Source organism: Nelumbo lutea, chromosome 4 (assembly GCF_056320005.1).
Source record: "Nelumbo lutea isolate HS-2025 chromosome 4, American lotus-T2T, whole genome shotgun sequence".
Lineage (NCBI taxonomy): Eukaryota > Viridiplantae > Streptophyta > Magnoliopsida > Proteales > Nelumbonaceae > Nelumbo > Nelumbo lutea.
The window spans coordinates 83104138-83127279 of NC_142687.1; the positions used below are offsets into that span (position 1 = coordinate 83104138).

Below are 23142 nucleotides of genomic sequence, written 5' to 3' on the forward strand. Positions count from 1 at the left end.
GTGGTTGTTTATACTGTATATAGATTCCAGATCATTTCCATCTTCAGTACTTTCTTCAGCTTCTTTTCTCTTCCCAATCTTTATCAATATTAATCAAAAGAAAATGTCACAGTATTCTGCTACCCTGTTAACATCATATCAAGAATAACTACTCAAAGAGACTAAAGTAGTTTTAAAAATGTTTTTTTCCTTATGTAACAGTCACACACTGACATTGACAATATTAGAAGCTATTTGCTTTTGACAATCAATTTTCCTACCGAAGAAAAACGTTATTTATTATTCTGGATATAGCATTTCTAGAAAGCAACAACCTCACTAATCAGCATATTGGATGTCATAGAACTTCTGAGACAAATTAAAGAAGATAGGTCATAAACTTCAAAGTTAATAGTTGCACATCCTGCTGTCAACAGAAAATAATAAAGCACAATAAAATTGGATGCCTTAAAACAAAAATAATAATAATAATAATAATAATGATAAGGAGACTCACTCATCCTCTGAATCAGTAAAAAGCACCCGATTTGCTACAGCTGCTGGAGGTGGCTTATGTGGAAATAGTGCTGAATTAAACAGTGGAAAAAACCTCTGTGCTAACTTTGCAATTTCTTTTGGAACAGGTGCAACAGATTGCTTCTTGGTACTTTCAACAAGTGAAGCAGCTAAAGTCTTCTTAGGTTGTTGATGAGCAGGCAAAGAAGACAGTACTGTATTGGGACCTTGAGGGGTAGCCCCTCTAGAAACTCCAACATTAGCCTCAGGAAATGAATGAAAATTAGGAAGAGGAAACAGTGGTTCTCTCTCAAAATGATTAGCAAATTGAGCTTCAACATGGCGCTGTTGATACTTTTGAGCAGCTGTCAAAACAATTTGAAAAAAATATATATAAATATCAAACCGTTGAGCAAGCATAGCATTCCATTTTAAGCCAGGTTTATTCTGAGATCTGTTAACTTGACCTACCAACAGAAACATCAGTCATGTATCCCCCAACCAAATTAAGTGGAGCTACATCAAGAATGGATAGTATGGGACCACTTATCAGAGGCATCCACAAAGAAACATCTCTAGCTAGAGAGAAATCCACTTGTCTATCATAAACATTCTCATCATGTCTTCCTTCAGAATGAGAAGAGTTAAGAGAAACTGCCATAGTATTATTATTTGTAGAAGAGCAATCACTTTGCACATGGGATGGGAAAGGCGAATCACCAGTGTGCTGCACCTGACAAAATTTGGGAAGCTCATCTGAAACTGAAGGATGAATATAAGGAGGGTAAAAGAAAATTCCAGGATATGGTATATTCCTCCGAGCTAATTCATCATTGCGTTTATGAACCACCTCTGAAATCATTCTCTGAACTTCACTTGCAATGTGTTGTCGAGAGGGCTCAAGCACACAAAGAGAGAATAGCTGAATAAGAAGTTGTATGTGTTCATGTATTAAACAATACAATTGCCCTATTTGATGAGGAGTAAAACCGTTTACTGAATCCACTTGGGCTGAGGAAGGAAAACGCAGGCCACCCTCAGGAGTAATCCTAGACCAATCAACAGCAGAAGGTTCCATTGGTTTGTTCGGCACAAATGGCAGTAGAGGGCGTAAAGGTCTCTTGACCTGTCCTAAAAGCTTTCTTCTATTTTGAACAGAAACTTTTTGCCGTTTATTTTGCCTAGTCTCAGGCCTTCGACCAACTCCCTCATACTTTTCCTTCTGATCTTTATCCTGTGTAGTTTCATCAAGGTCACTTTCCAGTGCTTCCTCAATCTCTATATCAAAGTCTGCATCATTTTCTTCATCTTCATCATCAACATTTTCATTTTCCTGTGTCATTGAATGACCTTCACCATCTCCACCCTGTAAAACAGCTGTGAGAAATTTTCGGTATTCTTCTTCATCATCAACATTCTGAAGGTCGTCATCATCATCTGTTTCCTGAAGAAAAGTCTCCAATTCATCAAGTGTAAAATTGGCAAGTGAATAACGGGCTCTGGTTCGTCTGCAGATAGCATCTTCATCATCTAAATCGATTATGGGATTTCTGGTGTTTTTTAGATCTGGCAATTCTCCATTAATAACATCAATATTGGAATCAGATTCACTGATTGAAGCATTTTTCTTTCCTGAAGAAGTTCCCATATTTGGTTGATCCAAAGCTGATTTCCTATTACATTTTCCTGGAACAACTTCTTCTGACTCTTTTGTAGAATCTCCTTCAGGAGAAACTCTAGTTTGCATCACAACTTCCTCATCATTATCAGAATCTCTGCCGGCAATGTCCTGCATCTTATTGGTTAGTTCTGGTAATAAATTACTATTCTTGGAGGCAGGAGGACTTGCTGCATTGTCCACCACATCAGCACCTAAACCTTCATTTTCAGAGCTCAAGCTAGAAGAGGCTTCTGATGGACTTTCCTTGAGAAAAGGATTGAAATCAACATCTTCATCTTCATCTTCCTCAGGCTCCAAATGCCCTTCACCGTCTTCAGACAAATTCGCATTAGACATGGATGATTTCTGATGACTGCCACCCCCCTCTTCCACACTTTGTACATTTGAACATGAAGACATATCGAAGAAACAATTAAATTTAACCCTGGATTCTTGGACACTTAAGACTGGTTGCCATCCTGACCATCTACAAGAAGCAAACTATAGCCCTGGTTGTCATCCTGCATTAGAAGAAACAGCAAAAAAGCATCTTAAAAAATGTGAAGTATTTGAGCCATAAATAATTCAGGAGAACAGGTCTAGCAGATCTATTCTAGTGATTTTTACAGCAAAAATCACCCAAACTGCTTGAGAAACTCGAGAGAATGAAGACAACAAAGTGAAGATAGAAACAACTTTCTTAAGCTTGAAGTAATTGAATATCCTCCTTTTTCTTCTTTGAACAGCAGCTAATAATGTTCTTATATAGGGGTTCTATTTAGGTCGGCAGCCAATAAAACCCTGAAATTATAAAAAATACCCGTCCCAAAAGAGTAAGGAAAACCCAAAAATATACTTATCATTAATTGAGTGAGAAACAACCTAGAAAATCACCAAAACAAAATTAAAACAAGAAAATAGCTAAAGCATGTGAATGCTTCACTTTCTTGTTCCTTCTAGATTTGTCACGTGTTTCTTCATAATTAAGTGCTGCAGTCTCTACATCAGTAAACCACTAAGAGAACCAGTATGATTAAGTGGTCCATTTCATCTTATCAAAATCTAAAGGGCTTTTCTTATCAGAAAAGAAATTTTATTAATATAATGAAAGAGGAACAGTTTAAGATTTTCCATACACCCAAGAAAAAACAAAGGATTCACACTAACAATATAATCTTAGAACATATACCAAAGCAGAACACTAATATAATTAACTATGACTGCATGTAGAATATTGGTAAAGTGTCTATCCACTTCTAAATGCTTCGTCCTATCATGCTAAACTGGGTTGTGGGCAATGTTAATTGCTACTTGATTGTCACAATATAGCATAATAGGTTCTTCGGCCTCAAATCCAATCTCCCCTAACAAGGAACGGATCCAGAGGAGCTCTGAAACACCATGTGCCATGGCTCTGTATTTAGCTTCTGCACTTGACCTTGCCATAACTGTTTGTTTCTTGCTCTTCCATGAAACTAAATTACCTCCAACAAGAGTGCAAACTCCTGATGTAGATCTTTTGTCATCTAGACACCCTGCCCAATCAGCATTTGTGCAAGCCTTTAACTTACACCATCCATGGTCAGCAAACAATATGCCTCTATATGGGTGTCCCTTTAAATAGTAAAGTATCCTGTTAATAGCCTCTCAATGCTGAACTCGTGAGGCATGCATGTATTGACTCACCACACTAACTGCATAAGAGATGTCTGGTCATGTCATACATAAGTATAGCAACCGCCCCACTAAACTCTATTACCTTCCAACATCCTTCACTAGTTCACCTTCTGAAGCATTTATCCTATAGTTTTGATCAATAGGTGTATCAGTTGCCCTTGCCCCAAGTTTTCCTGTCTCCTATAATAGATCTAGAACATACTTCCTCTATGAGATGAAGATCCCATGTTTAGACCTTGCCACCTCAATGCCCAATAAGTACTTCAGCTCCCCATTCCCCAAGATCCTTAGTCTCAAACTCTTTATGCAAATTCTTCTTTAAGGAGTCAATCTCACTCAAATCATTTCCTATGACTACAATGCCATCCACATACACTATCAACACTGACACCATTGACCCCCTCCTCTTAACAAAAAGAGTATGATCATATTGAGTTTGAGTATAGCCAAATACAACCAATGTACTTCTGAACATGTCAAACCAAGCTCTAGGTGATTGCTTCAAACCATATAGAGACTTTTTCAACCTGCATACCTTTCTTTTTTCCACATCATTGTAGAATCCAGATGGAAGATCCATATACACCTTGTTACGATCCATTTGTCCCATATTGGTAGTATGGGATGCTAATGTGAGGTATCCCACATTGGTAGAATGGGATGCCGATGTGGGGTATATATGTGCTTGGGTTCCCTCCCTCTAACAGCTAGCTTTTAGGGGTGAGTTCTCCTAAGGCACATAACACACCCCCTCTTGCAAATCCCCATTGGAGAAAAGCATTCTTCACATCGTTTTTCCACATCAGCCTTGTACTTCACTGTATAAACCCATCTGCATCCAATTGTCTCCTTGCCATCAGGTAAAACCCACAATCTCCTAGTATGATTTTTAATCAATGCTTTCATTTCCTCCTACATAGTTGTCTTTCACTCAGGCTTGGAGAGAGCCTCACTAACACTCCTAGGTATAGACACAAAGTCAAGGAAGGAAAGGAAGGCTCGGTTGGACCGTAGGAAGGAGATAATCCACAGTAGGAAAAATAGTATGAGATACAATGAACAATACACTTCCTCTTCCCTTTTCTGAGTGCAATAGGGAGATCAAGGTCATCTGCAACATTGTTAGGAGCAAGGGTAGTAGTATCAATAGGAACTAAACCATCAGATGAAACAAAAGGCATACCTAGGTCTGGTTCAGTTGAACTTGAAATCTCTGATGAGCTGATAGAGAGTGACGTGGGTTCCTCTGCTATGGAATCAACCTCCCTGTGCTGTCATAGGTGCTGTCGTGTAAAAAATTGAGAGACAAGATGCAATGGAGGAGGCAACGTGGGTGGAGTAGGTGGGTTAGACACTAGAGTGGACAAATGAGTTGGAACAGGAAGTAGTATAGATTGCTCACTTCCTTCTCCAAAACACTCTCCCTAAGAAGAACCCCTTGAGAAAAAGGTGTGGACTCAAAAAAGGTGACAACCATAGCAACATACCAACTCCCAGAGACTGGATCATAACAACAATACCCCTTCTAATTCCCGCATACCCAAGGAAGACACGTTTGTACAAACTTGGGTGGGGAATGCACCTCTTAAGGACCAATTTCCTTCTTTGTATGCACTTTTTGATTTTAAGAATAAGCCAGTTTCCTCCTTGACCCCTTCCTCTTCCATGTCTGGGTTTGGGTGGAATTTGGGTCTAAGAAGGGCTGTGAGAGACTCCAACCTAGACAATATTTCGAGTCTCCTTCTTATTCTTGATAATGTTTTCTTGGACCCTACTAAGAAAGACTAGAATTTGGACCCCCCACCCCTACTGGCTTTTTCTCCTGTGCCTCTTTCTTTAAATTGCTATGTCAGCCTTCCAATCTTGTAACCCCCTCCCCTTCCCTGTTAATGAGGTTTGGTGTAGACCAATTCCTTCCAAGGTTGGTAGTTTTTGTTGGGAAGCCTTTTTGGAAAGATTCAACACTGGTGATCTGCTCCAAAAGAAGAGACCCAATGCTTGTTTGTCCCCTCATTGGTGTGTTTTTGTAAAGCTAATGGGGAGACCAGTTTTCATCTTCTAGTGTCTTGCCAATTTGCAAAGTCTATGTGGGAGTGGGCTTTATCTCTTTTTGGGTGTACTTGGATTCCGCCATCAAATTTGCAAGGCCTTTTTGCTCCTTTTTTCAGGTGGCAAACGAAAAGGGGAAAGACTGTGGAGAGGACTGAGGGCAATGGTATGCTGGTCTTTGTGGGAAGAAAGAAATTCTATAATCTTCTTTGATGTAGAGAGAGGGGATGAAGAGTTGAGGGCCCTGATCCACATAAGGGTTATTCAGTGGATGAAGTCCCTAGAGCTATTCACAGAATATTCAGTAGATGACTTGCTGAGGAAGTGGGGTGAGATTGCTAGTTGTACCTAGATTAAAGCAGGGATGAGTGTGTCTTGGATTTCCCCACCTATGGGTTTCATGAAACTAAACTTTGATGGAAGTAGCAAAGGGAACCCTAGACAATCAGAGATTGGAGGTGTCTTCAGGGATGAGAATGGAATTGTTTATGCCATGTTTTCAGGCCCAATTGGTGTGGGTGATTCTCTCAGAGCTGAGATCCACACAGTTTTGGAAGGTGTCCAGAAAGCTTGGGAGATGAAAATTAGAAAACTCATAAATAAAGGGGACTCGAAGGTGGTGGTTGGGTGGCTGAACAAAGAAGACAGCAGCTTATGGAATTATAGTAATTAGAAGAGAAAATTCAGATGGCTGGTTTGAAAAATGGAAGTTAAATTAGCTGGGTTAAAAGGTCAGCTAATTCTTTTGTTGATGGACTAGCTAAACAAGGGGTGGACAGGGATGTAATGTTCTGGGCAAAGATGTAATTTAAATTTCTTTGTTTTTGTTCTCTCCTCTCTTGCTTCCTCTTTTGGGGCTCTTGATGTTGCTGGAAGACAAGAAAGTTTTGTCTTCCTCTCTGTAACTTATTGTGATAATTAATGAATTATGTTATTGATTAAAAAAAAAAGGAAGACACATTTCTTTGCCTTAAGATCCAGCTTTGAGCAATGAGGACCAAGAACATGGACAAAGCATACACATCCAAACACCCTTAAAGGAATATGGAACATCTCCCCCTAAGGTAAAAAAAAAGTTGAACAGAGTGCTATATCCAAGAACACGAGAAGACACCCGATTAATCAAGAAAATTGTTGTAAGATCACTCCAAAAACGAACTGGAATAGTAGAGCTCAACATCATGCTTCTTGCTACTTCCACAAAATGCTTGCTCTTCCTTTCTGCTACACCATTCTATTGTGGAGTGTCTATAAACTACTCTGATGGACTACTCCATGCTCCAATAGGTATGATGCCTAATTTTTTTCAAAATATTCCTTAGCACTGTATGATCTAAACACTTTCACTCATACCCAAAATTGTGTCAGCACCATTTAATGGAATTGTTGAACCAAAGACGATACCTCATCACGAGATCTTATCAAATATATCCAAGAGTATCAAGAATAATCACCCACAAACAGAAGAAAATACTGATAGCCACCCATAGAGGAAACATGATATGGCCCCCACACATCAGTATGAACAATATCAAAAATGGAAGAACATCTTTTATTACTCACTTTAAAGGAATGTCTACAATGCTTTCCAAGTTGACAACCCTCACACTCCAAGCTACAAAAACTGACAGACTCAAACAATTTTGGAAACAAAAAAACACAAAGAAGCAAAAGGCAAATGCCTTAACCGATTATGCCAAAGCATAATCTGACTCACTGACTTTGACTCAATGTTCCTGCTAACATGATGACTCTGATAACTGGGAAGCGTATCAAGAAGATAAATTCCATTCACCTCACGACCACTCCCAATCGTCCTCTTTCATTCTAGATCCTGCAAAACACAATGACCAGGAAAAAAAATCATTGAAGGACAGAAGGTAGGGTAATGGTACCGGTTATCCTAATACACCATTTCCCATCAATGAGAACATGTGATCCATCGGCCATGAAAACTCTATCTCTGCTAGAGCAGAGGTGGTATGAGGAGAAAATGGTGGAAATGTTGGTCATATATTTTGAGGCTCCTGAGTCTATAATCCAAGGAGATCCCCCTTACCTATAGTGAACACATAATTTATAGTGACGTGTGAACTACTTGTATGTGCAACTGAAGTAGAATGGATACCTCTTGATCCATCTGCACCTTATTGTTCACCTAATGAGTTGGAACTAGTTGTATCCCTCTAATTTAAAAACTGCCCATATCTCTCCAATTCGACCCTCACTACAGCCATCGCAATAGACTCTAGAGAGGTTATAGTTGGTGGTCCTGAGCCACAGCCATATTCACATTCATCTTCTTGTTTCTAAGCTAGATCAATACAAGGTGTGGGTAAAGCTTCCAACAGGTATCTCTAGTATGTTTAGGTTTCTTACAATAGTCACAAATCAGATCCTTCTTGTCCTCCTTCCTCAGTTCATTTCCACCCTTGTCATCACTCGGCTTAGGCTTCACTATGCTAACCATCATTGAATGTTCAAGGCCTAGGTTCCTCTTCATCACATTCCTCCTACTCTCTCCAAACACAAAGGCATATACTTGAGAGAGAGTTGCACTGTCTCGAGAAAGAATATGTTGTCATGCAATGTCATACTCAAGGTTAAGTCCAGCTAGAAACTCAAAAACCCTATTCTTCTTTACCAACTTCTAACAAGTTGTTGCATCTTTGCTACTTTCCCAAACCACAATCTCCAAATGATTTATCTCCTGCCTTAAGGTTTTGAGGGCTAAAAAATAAATAGCAACAGACTTGTATCCCTGCCTAGCAGCAATCACTTGGTTTCTCAACTGCTAGGCTCTAGCAGCATTTTCATTTTGTGAATAGGTTTTTGCTACTCCACCCCAAATCTCCTTAGTTGCGTTAGCCCATAAAAAGTTCTTACTTATATGAGGTAGCATGGAATTGCACATCCAAGTCATCACCATGTAGTTCTCCTATACCCACTAGGAGTGATTAGTTTCAGGTTTCTTTTCCTCATCGGTGACATAGCCCAATTTCCCACATCGAGTGTGGGGCTTGAACACCCTACCACATTCCGGCCCCGGGGCCTTCAATTGGTCCTTTCTCTCTCCTCTTTCGCCAGTGAGTGGCCTTTTTCTCTAGGTAGGTACCTCTTGGATTCGGAGTTTGTTCCAACAGCTGCCACACGTGAGATCCTGATCGTCTTCCTCCCTGTGTTGTTGCCTGCTGGGGGAAGGAAGGAAAGTCGGGTTTCCTTCCAGGACCGGAGAAGGTCAAACTCTGGGCGGGCTGCCAAGTTTCGCCTACGCTACGGTTTCACAAGATTGAACCTTTTTTGTTCAACCGAAGTGAAGGAGTTCCAGAGCACGAGGGAATGGGCTTTCATTCCCGGGACCGCCTCGTCTATGTACTCGGCGCCTCCCCCGATTGCTTGAAGATGCGCGCGCGATACGATAAAGGGCCCCTGGGAGGAACCAATGAAAAGCCAGGGTAGAGCCTCGGAGCCGGCCCAAGCGAAGAACGGCACTCGAAGGCCTTTTTGAAGAGCAGCCCGCAAAAGGGAAAGTCGTGGAGACGGCAGACTCGCTAGTCAGGCACACCGTGAGGCTGACTACAGTAGACCGGGAGGTGACAATTCCTGTTTTCCTGTTTCAATTTCCGGGAGTGAATGTAGGAAGTGCAAACGGTGGATCAAGTGTGAACATTCAACCAAAGGCGGCTTGCTCGTTACATTGTGGCCATCAGAGTTCAAGCTACGTATGGCTGGCATACAACCTACGGGCTTCTTAGCCAAAAGAAAAACAACAAAAAAGCCTTTAGTCCAATCTTAGACAAAGAGCAAGGAGGATATGAAGCACTGCTGGGTAGACCATGGCTCCAATCAGGCTGATTCATGACTGGGCTAATAAAAAACAGTCTCAAGCAGGGAAACGCGAGATGGAACGCGGAAAAGGCTTGGCTTTGTTTCACAGAAAAAGGACTAAGGAATTTTCGTTTCCGTAGTGGTGATGCTGGCATCAGTTGACCTGGTTGATATATAAAAAAAAGCAAATTTGCAAGATCGGCGGGTCCGCTTTTCTTTTTAAGACAGCAAGGAGGCCGCTGGGCGGCCAAATCGCACTAATGCCGCCCTACTATCCTACAGAGCAATTCATTCCATCTAGGGCGACTCATTCTATTCTCTCTGAGGTCAGATAGGTGAAGCATCTAGCTTAGGGGGGCGCGTCGAATCGCTGAAAGGCCTTGGTGATTCTCCAATTTGGTAATCTGAAGATAAAAAACCACAATGATTCCAAACTTCACTTCAATAGTCTCGTATCCATGCTGCCCCGACTCCAAACTCGATGTTTGTTAACAAAGCCCAAACTCTTTCTTATCAAACCTCCGTTGCCCTTACCTGGCAGTTATCATTATGTGTCCTTGGCAGTGTCTAGGGAGGTTAGGAGTGAGTTAAGCCAATGCGTACAAATAGACAGACCAGGCTCATCCTTTTATGTTGAGGTCAGTGCAAGTCTGTCTATGATTAAGAGTCTAGGTGGTGTTGAAGCTGGCTCATTCATGCTAGTCATCTTAGAGCTATGAGTCAAAACAATGTTCACCAACTCTTCCATAGTTATCTTGTTCATATATCGATAAAGCTTTTGAATTGGAGTTTCAATTGTTACATTAAATGAAAGTGTTTTGTCTCCTCCCCAAGGTAGCATTGCCGAGCGGGCGATCCCTGTCTTGTTTATCCAACTAGCTTTTCTCCGTGGTACTCAAATTCTATTTGTCAGAGCTCCTGGCTACTTTTTTTTAAGGTAAGGTGAAAAAAGCATTCTAAATTTAAATGCCTATCTATAAAGCGCTAATAAGAAGAGGGAACAAGTCCCACAAAGAGATGAGAAGTGGGGGAAAGAGTGAAATTACAATCTCTTCTGGCCTCCCATTCACTGACTACAAGACTGCAGCCTAACACCCAAGTTAGCCTGACGGTCAGCTAAATAAGTCGCTTCCCTCTTCACATGATGAATTTGAACTACCAAAATATTGAAAAATGTTTTATCAAGATAAAGCATAGGCGCCAAGGTTCTTGATCATTACCATTCGCCCATCTAAACATGTTAAGAGAACCCTATTTTTTGTTTGATATGATGACTTGAAAAGAATCAAGAGTTTGGACAAAACTATGGCCATGCAGGAGAGTTTCTGCTTCTGCAAAGGTTGCATCTTTGATTCCTAGAGGAGACCAGTTCAATTCCACATGACAGCACCATTGCCATCTCTTATGACCTCACCATAATCCGAATTCCCAGAGTAGCCTTCCCTACTCCTTCAAAGTTCATCTGGATGTGATTTGAAGAGGAAATTGCCACAAGATTGAGATAGATATGTTTGAATTTTAATTTTCATAAAAAAATAGTAAGTCTTGCAATAAGACCTCATCATGTTCATCCTTACTAACATCCCATACAAAAAAGAAAATCTTTTTTTATGGTCTGGATTTTTTCAATCACCTTAACGAAGGAGGTGGACTTCAACCAAGCCAGCCCTTCTTATGAAGTGGCTATGGAGATTTCCAAAGGAAAAGAAAAAGCCATGGTGCTCATATTTGGCTGCTAAGTACCTCTCCAATGGCAAAAATGGATTGACCAACCCACCTCTTAAATATCCTGCATCTAGAAAGGTATTATTTGGTACAGAGAGACTTTCAGGCAGAACTTGGGCTAGACTTTGGTCGGGCAATGGTAAGCTGATTCGCTTCTGGGATGATGTTCGGCTATCTTTGCAAATTATGACCATTCTAAGAAGTTTGTACCATCCAACTTGACTGTAGTGATGGTCCCGGCCCCAAAGAGGTCTCTAGTACCTCCTTCCCCCGATCACACTTCACCTGTAAATTTGTTTTCAACTCCACAGCCCTCCATAACTCCCAAAATAGATTAGGAAATCAATTTGAGATGAAAAGAAAGGTATTTATCTCCTTTAGAAACCTCAAACACCTTCCTGGTACCCTAGAAACACCTCCCTCCAATGATTCCCTTTACCGTGGGAGCGGGAGAAGAGAGAAAAGAGGCTACCGCTCCCTCCAAAGACCTCCAAAAAGGCTGGGACTTGAACCACCCCTTTTAGAAAAACTCAAGGAACCTTGAAAAACTAGAACGCCACTTCCTAGGTCAGAATTAAAGAGTCCTACTAAATCAAAACTCTCCACCTTTCTCCAGTTCTTTCTAATTTTGGTGTTAAACCCTAGACCAGCTACAAGGGATTGCAAATCCACCAAAAACTCCAAAAATTGGGCTTACTTGAAGTCTTTGATCATCCCTTTACCTAGTGTTTTAAAAGCACAGGGCACAAAAAAAGCACAAGGGCCAATTTGAGCCTGAGGAGTAAGGCAAGGCACATGCCTTTTTAAGCAAGGCGCAAAATTACAAAAAAAAAAACTAAAAATTCAAAAAAAAAGCCAAAAATGCAAAAAAAAAATCAAAGAATAATAAACATAATGTTAATAAAAAATATAAACTTAAATTTTAAAATAAATGTTTTAAAAAACCTATTATCTAAAATTAAAATACATAAACATAACATGTAAAGTGTATTCAAATGAAATTTTAAAAATAAAAGCAAAAATATAAAGCATTTTCAAGCATGTAAAACCTACAATCTCTTTTTCTCCTTAATTGCATTGCTTCAAGTAGTTAATGTGATGTAAAACATATTGCATTCTTGACTCTATGAGTCGCCTTTGTACTACGCCCCTCGAGGCAAGCCTGAACAAGTCTATGTTAGGGTCTGAAATTCTTACTTCTCACATAAAAAATAATGATTTTATAACTTCTATTGCCTTTAAGAAGATATTTTATTGCAATGAATGAATGAACAACATTAGCAAATAGGGGTTAACAAAATATTTTATTCCCGTAGAGCTCCCAGCATGTGTCACGTGTATGTCTTGAACATTGGCAGTGGGTATAGAACAACTTGTTCTTATCATGAACTTTCTTGGAGTCATTTTTCTTTCCCATATTATTACCACCCATTGTAGCTAATGCCATCGTGTATGTCTTGAACATTGGCAGTGGGTATAGAACAACTTGTTCTTATCATGAACTTTCTTGGAGTCATTTTTCTTTCCCATATTATTACCACCCATTGTAGCTAATGCCATCTGTTGCTCCCCCTCAATTGTAACCATCATACTATGCCTACTTTCCTCAAACTGAACAAGGGCATACACCTCTTGAACTGAAGGTAACTCTTTACTTCCTAAAATCTGAAATCTAAGAGGTTCATATATAGGGTTTAATCCCAACAAGAAGATAAAAGCCCGCTTCTGAGAAACCAGCTTAATATAGGCTTTAGCATCATCATCACGTTTTCATTCTATAGCCTGATAGTGGTCCAATTCCTTCCATACTGAAGTAAGGGTTGAATAATAGGTTGACAAACTACGGTTCCCTTGTTTACAGGTCGAGGATTCAACTTGTAATTGGTAAATCTTGGCATAGTGCCTTTGCTTAGAATAGGTGGCTTTGGTTTATTCCCATATCTCACTAGCAGCGTCTACCCACACAAAGTTCTTCTTCACAACAGGTTCCATGGTTGCAAGGAGCCAAAACATCACCATACTATTTTCTTGGTCCCACTTATCATGTTCAACTATCTCACTCTTGGGTTCTTTCACTCTTCCATTTATGTAACTAGCTTTTCCCCTTATTGTTACATATAGTTCTACACCTTTAGCCCACTCAAGGTAGCTTAGGCCATTTAAAGGGGTAACTGGCATAGGAAACATCATGTTCTCAACTCCCATATCAGCTATACTATGGGATGATGTAACCCCGGATGAAGCAGAATCATCATTTTCCATTGAGGGAAAAGATCTACACTACAAAAAACAGAACCACAAGAGCACAAGACCAGTCCCCACCCAACTATTACATCTCACAGTCACAATCAGGGTACTAAACACCAAAAACTTCTACTTCTGAAATGAGAAATGCACTGCCGAAATCAGTCCAGCAATTAAAGAGACCACAGAAATAGTCCAGCAACAGTCCAACCATTAAAAAAGACCACAAACCAACCAATTACAGCACATACCGATGACAAAGGGGATCACACACCCTGGTACAGCACCTGTATGAAGGTGCAAACCCAGAGAAGAGGCCTTCACAGCATCGGCCAAAGGAAAAGGAAACCTTCACAGCATCGGCCCCCTCCTACTAGGGTTACCTTGGTGCTACGACCAAGGAAGAACCCAGAAAAAACACTAACAGGGTGGTCTGACCAGTCCAATTAGGGTTTCTTGCCTTCACTGTCCAAGAAATCAAGAAAAAACTGGGAATGAATGTGATTCAGGAGAGAAAGGATCCCTATAGCCCAGAGTTCAGCTCTGATACTAAGTTTTCTTTCTGGGAGAGAGAGAGAGAGAGAGAGAGAGAGGAGAGGAGAGGAGAGAAGAGGGAAGAGAGAAGAGAAGAGAATGAAAGAGAAAGAAAACTGTTTAAGAGTCAAAAAAGTTCTGGCTGTCGGTGCCCAACTTCTTATTTATAATAGCAAGAAGTAATTAATAGAGAAGAAAATTACAAGCATGCCCCTGGTGGAACACCCTAATAATAAAATAATTAAAACAAGAAAAGAACATGTTGACAGCACCTAGACTGAACAGCACTCTAACAGCAAAACAAAGAACAACTCTAACAACAGTCTTAAAGCAATTAGAAGTTGCTTTGAATCAGTTGCCTAGTCCAAATTGGAGTATGTAAAGGGACATCTGAATTCATATGTTTTCTTAACAGTAACTGTTAAAATTTTATTAACCGGTGGGGGTATAAGTGTAATTACAAGTATAGAAGTAGCTAGACTCAGCTAACTACAATTCCCCCTTATGGTACTAGATCCCCAAATATTTGCTCCCTTTCAGCCCCTTGTTTTGTTAATCCATCTGTAGTCTGTTTGCAAACATGCATACCCATTAGACTTTTGATCCCAAATCCTGCATTAGAGCTCTAATTTCTCGCCACATTACAACCTTTGAGTCCTCTTCCATGATTATTTTCCTGCAGTTTAAGAGTTATTTTTTTCTATCCTATACCCCAAATCATTTGCTCTCATTCTTTTAGTTAAAATATCAAATTGTCATTAATTCAAAAACAGATTACATGAAAAATCCTTTGGAGAGGCACAAGTGACTGCCTTTCCAAACAGAACACACAGAAACTAGCTGAGCCCAGAACAAGACTTCCCTATTTGCCCCTTGTTTTGCCAAAACAATAGCAAAGGCATTAGTTGATTTTCCCACCCACTGTATTGTTACAGACATATTCCTTGTCGGCCACTTGAATTTCTTTAACTCATTCTTGTAGCACCATACAAAATCCTCAGGATTCTTCAACCATTCCACCACTACCCTAGAATCCCCTTCAATCATTTGCTCTCTTTCAGCCCCCTGTTTTGATAATCCATCGGCTAGTCTGTTTGCAAATCTGTATACCCATTCACCCTTTGATCCCAATTCCAGCCTTAGAGCTTCAATTTCTCCTAACATATTTCATACTTCCAAGATCCTCCTTGTTGTTTTGCAGCTACCTTGTTACAACCCTTGACTACCCTTCTATGATTATGTTCCTGCATTTAGAAGTTTTGCTTTTTCTAGCCCACACCATACTACACGCAATTGATCCCTTGTTGAGTCCCCCAAACCTATGGTTCCTGAATGCATAGCGAGTATGTTGCCTTCATTATTCCCTCCTTTTTGAGTGGCTGAAGCAAGGGTTGAATGTTCACCCAACTGTTTAGGGGCTTCTATCTTCATTTCTTTCCTCCAAATTTCCTCATTTCTAACCAAATAGAATATATGCTGCAAAGTAAGAAGTTCATCTCTCCCCAAAATCTGAGATTTAATACTGTCATAGGAAGAGCCAGGTCTGGCAAGGAATTTGAACACTCTCCCTTCTTCACTTTGTTTTTGGTACATTTCTTTGTCATTAAAATTCTTCCAATCAAATGATGATCATGTTCCTCCCAAACCTCTCAAGAGTGGCAAAGTAAGTTGCAACTAACAAATTTCCTTCATTTAAGGCTGCAATGTCTTGTGTCAGTCTATAGACTCTTGCATTCTTTTTCCATTGTCCATAAAGGCCTGTTCATTTCCTCTTAACTCTTACGTCTTAAGAGGAATCTTACAACTTTAAGAGGAAAATGGGTGTCTGTTTCCTCTTATCTCTTATCTCTTAAAGAAGAGTCTTACAACTTTTTGTTTTCCAATGATACCCCCAAAACACAAACAAAAATTCTCATATGGGGTTAAAATGGATATATGACAATTTTCAGAATTCAGAATTCAGAACAACATTCTCTACATTCAGAGTTCAGAGGAAAGAAAAGTTCACCGTTACCAATATACCTCTTAATACAATTATTGCACTTTCAGACATCAGACATCAGAGCAAATGAGCAGGCCCGTAAACATGTTAGATTCTCACAAATTTTATGGGTTGTTAGGTAGTGCTGAACTGTTCTAGAAATCTTTGGTGTTATGGAAAATAGCAACCATAACATAACCAATGCATTTTTCTCTGTCCAAATCTCATATGTAGGTTCTTCAATCTTTGGTTCTTTAACCTGTCCATTGACATCACCACAGCCGTTGAAATGACGCTCGGCTGAAATTGACCACTCTTTGAAGCTATATTTATCTAATTTCACATTTGTGATTTGAAGACTAGGAAAACTAGGGTTTCCACAATAAAGAAATCCCCACTTGACTAGTTCTCTTTAGAAGTTACCTCACTAAATTTTGAGGGCATAATGGATCCTTGCTAGCTTGAAACTCAAACAGAAAAAGCAGACACAATCAGTATCTCACGGCCTATAAGCTGGGAAATCATTCCCAATAGACAGCTAGAGAAAGAACAGGAAAAAACTTGGGCTGCAACACTAATTGAACGCCTGATCTGCAATTCCTGCAACAGCAAGATACTTCTTGGCTTGCAACCTGTTACCGCTCAGCCTCTAAACACTTTAAGTAACAGGTCAAAGAACTATCACTCACTTCAATCCAGTAGAAGTCTGCACAGGAACATGAATTTCCCACAAATGTGGTCTGAACTGCCTCTTGAACTGCACATGCTTGCAGTTCACAGTCTCAACCTGCCTAACACAGGTCACTCTAGTAGTCCAAAAACTACTCAAAGAGTCACAGCTTGTCTTGCCCTAGTAGGACATAACCGAAACTGTTTTGGGTTCCCTTGGACCTTCTCCCAAGGGAAAACCCTTGGAAAGAACTAGGGTTTAGAGCACCACAAGCAGAACTAGGTTTTCTTTAACAACCCAAAACAGAAATAAGAGAAACAAGAAAGAAGAGACGACAAAAATCTAATTATGAACCTGTGATGATTTATATTCGTCGGTTTCAGATCTGTTATTGTTGTAAAAGAGAAGTAAGAGAGAGAGAGAGAGGGAGAAAAGAAGAGAAGGAGAAAATGAAGGAGAAGAAACCTGTTCGAACTCAAGAGAAGAGAATAGTTCTCGTTCTCTCTTAGGTCGGCCAGGATATATAGTTTACTAAGATAAATATCAAATGTCAATTATGCCCCTATTTAAGTTGGGACACATCAGCACTTAACTAAAAGACACATCACCATATTAATAAAACCCAAATGACTATTCTACCCTTATTTTAGTTGACACTAACACTCCCCCTCAAGCTGGAGAGTATATATCATATAGTCCCAGCTTGTTACATATGTAATCCACTCTTGCCCGACTCAACCCTTTGATGAACAAGTCTGCCCATTGACTCCCTGTATTAACATATGCTAAACTTATCATTCCACTAAGAACCTTTTCTCTCATAAAGTGAGAATCAACCTCTATGTGTTTTGTTCTCTCATGAAAAACTGGGTTAGAGGAGATGTGAACTACAACTTGGTTGTCACAATATAGCTTCATCGGAGCGGTAATCGAGTACCCCCATCTCCTGTAGGAGATTTCTCAGCCACACTAGTTCACAAGTTGTATATGCCATGGCTCTGTATTCAGCTTCTGCACTACTTCTTGCTCTTCCATGTCACCAAGTTACCCCTAAGGAAAGTACAATAACCTATAGTAGACCTTCTGTCAGATATAGATCCAACCCAATCAGCATCTGTATATCCCTCTATTTCAATATTTCCACCACTCTTATATAGCAAGCCACGACCAGGAGCTCCCTTCAAATACCTTACAATCCTTAGGACCGCGTCCCAATGTGGAACCCGAGGATTCTGCATAAATTGACTCACCACTCACTGCAAATGAGATATCTGGCTGTATGATAGTTAGATAGTTTAGCTTGCCCACCAAACTTTTGTACCTTCCTGGATCGTCAAACTCCTCACTCGTATCACCGTTCAACTTGGCATTCAATTCCATGGGTGTTTCCGCTAGTTTGGCACCCAATAAGCCTGTCTCCTCCAATAGATCAAGAACATATTTCCTCTAGCACAAATTAATACCATACTTGGACCTTGCCACTTCTATCCCTAAAAAGTATTTCAATTTGCCAAGGTCTTTATGTTTGAAAATGATCATGCAGAAATGTTTTCAACATGTCAATCTCGAGCCTGTCACTGCCAGTAATAACAATATCATCAACATAAACCACTAACAAAATCTTCCGCGATCAAAGTCATAGCTGAATATTGCATGGTCAGCCTGACACTGTTTCATGCCAAACTTCTTTACAACTTCACTGAATCTGCCAAACCAAGCACGAGGGGATTGTTTAAGTCCATAAATAGCTTTCTTCACCCTACACACCTTACCATCCTCCCCCTGAGCAACAAACCCGGGTGGTTGCTCCATATACACCTCTTCAAGAAGATCACCATGCAAAAATGCATTCTTAATATCAAGCTGAAACAAGGGCCAATCATGTATAGCAGCTAGGGAGATCAAAACACGAACAGAACCAATCTTGGCAATAGGAAAGAAGGTCTTTGTGTAGTCAATACTATATAACTATGAATAACCCTTGGCAACCAACAATCTCTCAACACTACCATCAAGCAAATACTTGACTGTATATACCCACTTACAACCTACAGTATGCTTACCCAGGGGAAGAGTGATGAGATCCCACGTATGATTATGAGGTAGAGCGGAGAGTTCTTCCATCGCCTAACACCACCCCGAAGAGATAAGGGCTTCCTGAACATCCTTAGGAACAGAAACAAAAGATAACAACGAAACAAATTGTCGATGGAAAGGAGATAGGTGAGAAACAGAAACATAATTGGAGATGGGATGAAGGGTACAACTACGTTTACCTTTCCGCAAGGCAATGGGAAGGTCAAAGTCAGAAACGGGAGGTGATGGTGCTGCAGAAGTCACTTCTAGATCCGTCGACGGTGAAGAAGCTGGAGGGGCCGGTGCATGTCGATGCGTATACACTTGATGGATAGATGGTCGTGTAGGAGGAAGTGGCACTAAAGGTGAAGACTTAGGCGCAGCTGGAACAAGAGGAATGGGGTCCGCAACAAGAACTGGAAGCGGAAGGAAAGAAGGGGACGAGACATCTGACCTAGAAAAGAACGGAACCGACTCAAAGAAGGTAACATCGGAACACACAAAACAATGTCGAGAACTAGGATTGTAACACTTGTACCCTTTTTGGGTCCTAGAATAGCCAAGAAAGACACACTTCGTAGATCGTGCATCTAATTTGTCAAGTCCGGGACCTAGATTATGAACAACGCACACACACCCAAAAACCCAAGGAGTAAGAGGAAAAGGAGACAACATAGGAAACAGAACAGAGAAGGGAGACTGACCATCAAGGATGGGCATAGGCATTCTGTTAATAAGAAAGCAAGGTGCAAGCACAGCATCACTCCAGAAACGTTTGGGTACATTCATATGGTGCAACAAGGACCGAGTGGTTTCTAAGAGATGATGATTTTTCCGTTCAGCTACCCCATTTTGTTGGAGGGTGTAACAGCAAGAGGTTTGATGACTAATACCATGTTGTTCTAAATATTGTTGAAAGGGTGTATAAAAATATTCTCAGCCATTATCAGAACGTAGGATCTTAATGTGAATACCAAATTGAGTGCAGATTTCAACATGAAACTTGTGGAAAATAGAAAATAATTCACATCGTTCTTTCATAAGATAAAGCCATGTCATCCTTGAATAATCATCAACAAAAATAACAAAGTACTTATATCCATTGTGTGACACTATTTTATTTGGACCCCAAATGTCCGAATGGACCAAAGAAACCCGATGATGTTTCACATATTGACACGACTCACAATCCAAAGTAAAAAAGCGACTCGATGCTGGAACAAGTTGCTTAAGTGTTTTAAGAGACGGGTGCCCATGTCTACAATGCCACTGGAGATGGGTGAGAGACGACTGAAAAGCTGTTGAAGAACCACCACCACCACCAACAAGGTAATATAGTCCACCAACTTCATGCCCTCCAATCTTCATCCCCGTCTCGAGATCCTAAAATACACAAGATGAAGGGTAAAAGGTGATAGAGCAATTAAGAGATTTGGTCAATTTATTAACGGACATAAGATTTAAAAGGAAACTTGGGTACATACAGAACCGAAGACAAAGATAACGAACCAGTTTTAACATCACCAATACCACTTATGGAAGAAGTGGAACCATTAGCAAGGGTGACAGTGTGGGTTGTAGAGGATGAAGAAAGTGAAGAGAACACACCTAGAGTCCCAGTCATGTGATCGGAAGCTCCAGAGTCAATAATCCAGTGGGAGGGTTTGGATACTAGCCAAGCCATACCTAAGTAGGCAAGCGTAGTCAATCGCTCATATTCAGTACGTGAAATACTCATCATCTATTGTCCGGAGGCATCTATAGGTGAAAGTGTCTGACCGGTTTGTTGACTCCCTTGTTCCATATCACCACTTGCCACTACATGATTTGCCTAGGATGACGGTAGGCCATGTAGATCATAGCAAAAAATTAACAGTGTGCCCATCCATACCACAATATGTACACTTTCTCGGACCATGATTACATCCTCTACCATGAGCTCCCCCTGAATCTCGACCTCCAACACACCCACCACCACAACTGTACATGTATCCACCTCTACCACCATGGCCGCCCCCTCTAGCCACCACAACGGCAATCTTATCGGATATGGTGGGGTTCTCTAGAGAGCCAACAGAACTCCAGAGACAGGCAAATACCTCCTCGAGAGAGGATAGGGCAACCCACCTAGTATCTAAGCCCTCACCGGTTCATACTCAGGCTTCAGCCCCACCAGAAATCTGGTTACAACAAGTTGCTCTCTCTGTTGTTGCTGAATTTAACATCAAGTGTAAGGGGGTGATCCACACTCAACTCATTCCTCAAATTTCTCAGACTAGCATAATACTCTTCAAGACTCTGGTTACCCTGTTGCAGACTAAAATACTCTTGATAGAGCTGATATACTCTGGTGGTGTTATCCTACCCTGAATAAAGCTTCCTTGCATGATCCCAAGTTTCCTTGGTTGTGTCTAAGAACATGAAGTTTACACTAATCTTAGGTTCCATACTATTCCACAGCCAAGTCATAATCTGTGCATCTTCTTGCTCCCAATCACCATACTCCTAGGAATCAACTGGGGGTTTTTCTTCTCTTATATGCTTTACTTTCTTCTTGGCTCTGAGAAACACTTCAATAGATTTGGCCCAAGGTACGTAATTTTCTCCATTCAATTTAATTGAGGTCAGCTGTACATTCAAGTAGTCTTGAGGGATCATAACCAACTTATGTTTATTATCTCCCATGGCTGTAAAAAAAAAAACTTTTTTTCTTTCCGTTTCAACCTGCCTTACCCAGTAATCACTACACTGCACTCCAACAACACTGTACTTCACTCAACTTAATCACTCACCACCATATGACTGACCATTGCTAAAACATACACTGTCACAGGTTTCAGCAATGTTAACCCCCACTATTGTCAGTTTCGGCACCTCACAAACACATCACAGACAAGAGTACCACACATCTGAACCTAGCACCATACGACTGATACTAAGCCTTCGACCCACCACTGATCTGAACCAACATCTGAACCTACCACGAAACCTACTGTTGCAGCCCTCTTCGTTCCATCGATTAGAGGGTTCTCTACCAATCACCTGAAACCACAACTTCACAACCAACCGAATACATTAAAACCTCCAGAATGAAGATACGGCAACTCCTTTTCATCCCTTTTACGAAACTCCAAAAAAAAGGAGGAAGAAAGATGAGAGATTACGAACCAGATCTGGACTGACTTAACCTGGGCACTCTGATACCATGTGATGATTTATATTCGTCAGTTTCAGATCTGTCATTGTTTTTTTTTTTTTGATAATTATTTCAGATCTGTTATTGTTGTAAAAGAGAAGTAAGAGAGAGAGGGAGAGAAGAAGAGAAGGAGAAAACGAAGGAGAAGAAACCTATTTGAACCCAAGAGAAGAGAATAGTTCTCATTCTCTCTTAGGTCGGCCAGGATATATAGTTTACTAAGTTAAATATCAAATGTCAATTATGCCCCTATTTAAGTTGGGACACATCAGCACTTAACTAAAAGACACATCACCATATTAATAAAACCCAAATGACTATTCTACCCCTATTTTAGTTGGCACTAACAGAACCAATAGAGAAGATGGTATCAGTGAAGAAGGAAAGGTTTGAAAGGAATGGGCGGCTCACTCTAACCAGCCCCCAAACTGTTATTTATATTAGGGCATTAAGATAGAGATTACAATGTCAAATCTGCCCCTGATTAGTAGTCAGTATTCAGTAAGAAACATAAGAAATACAAAAGAAATTCAAGCCCATTAAGTTCAATAAGAAGACACAAATATAACTAACATAATATAAACATAAAAGGCTCAAGCCCATAATGTTAGGCTACACAACATTCATAAGTATTAATTTTCATAAAAAGACCTCCTAACAAAAAGCCCTAATATTAGGGGGAACTCATCAACCCCAAATAGCCTTAATATGAAATGATGCAAAGAGAACAACCCAAGATGAGGGGTTTAAAAAGAAGGCATAAGTAAATAAACTAGAGGAATTGGAAGACCAAACTCTGCAAGCCAAGGACAAAAAAAGAGTTATCCTAAATTTGGTGGGGAAACTTGCCTCTTAAAGAACCAATTGATAGCAGATTTCAAACTCCCAGCAAGAAGAAGCCTAATGCCTAAATTTAGTAGTGCGAGTAAAAGGCATGTTAATACATTTAACCAGCCCTCATATCTGGTTCTGTTATGGTCCACTCGATGCAAATACTGCAAAGGATG

The 23142-nt window shown here is 40.3% G+C and overlaps 1 protein-coding gene across 5 annotated transcripts in view; it reads right to left on the reverse strand.

Annotated features, from left to right (window-relative positions):
- The window catches only part of DUO3 (Homeodomain-like superfamily protein), a 64317-nt gene that overhangs the window by 23365 nt on the left and 17810 nt on the right, over positions 1-23142 (reverse strand). For 4 of the 5 annotated variants that reach the window (XM_088986792.1, XM_088986788.1, XM_088986791.1 and 1 more), the window contains 2 exons: positions 967-2676; positions 497-860 (listed from right to left, as the gene is read on the reverse strand). In XM_088986792.1, the coding sequence (XP_088842918.1) occupies positions 497-860; positions 967-2575 (1973 nt within the window). In that variant the 5' untranslated portion in view covers positions 2576-2676. Of the gene's footprint in view, positions 1-496; positions 861-966; positions 2677-22984; positions 23131-23142 lie in introns of all 5 variants that reach the window. The other variant, XM_088986789.1, reaches the window with a different exon arrangement.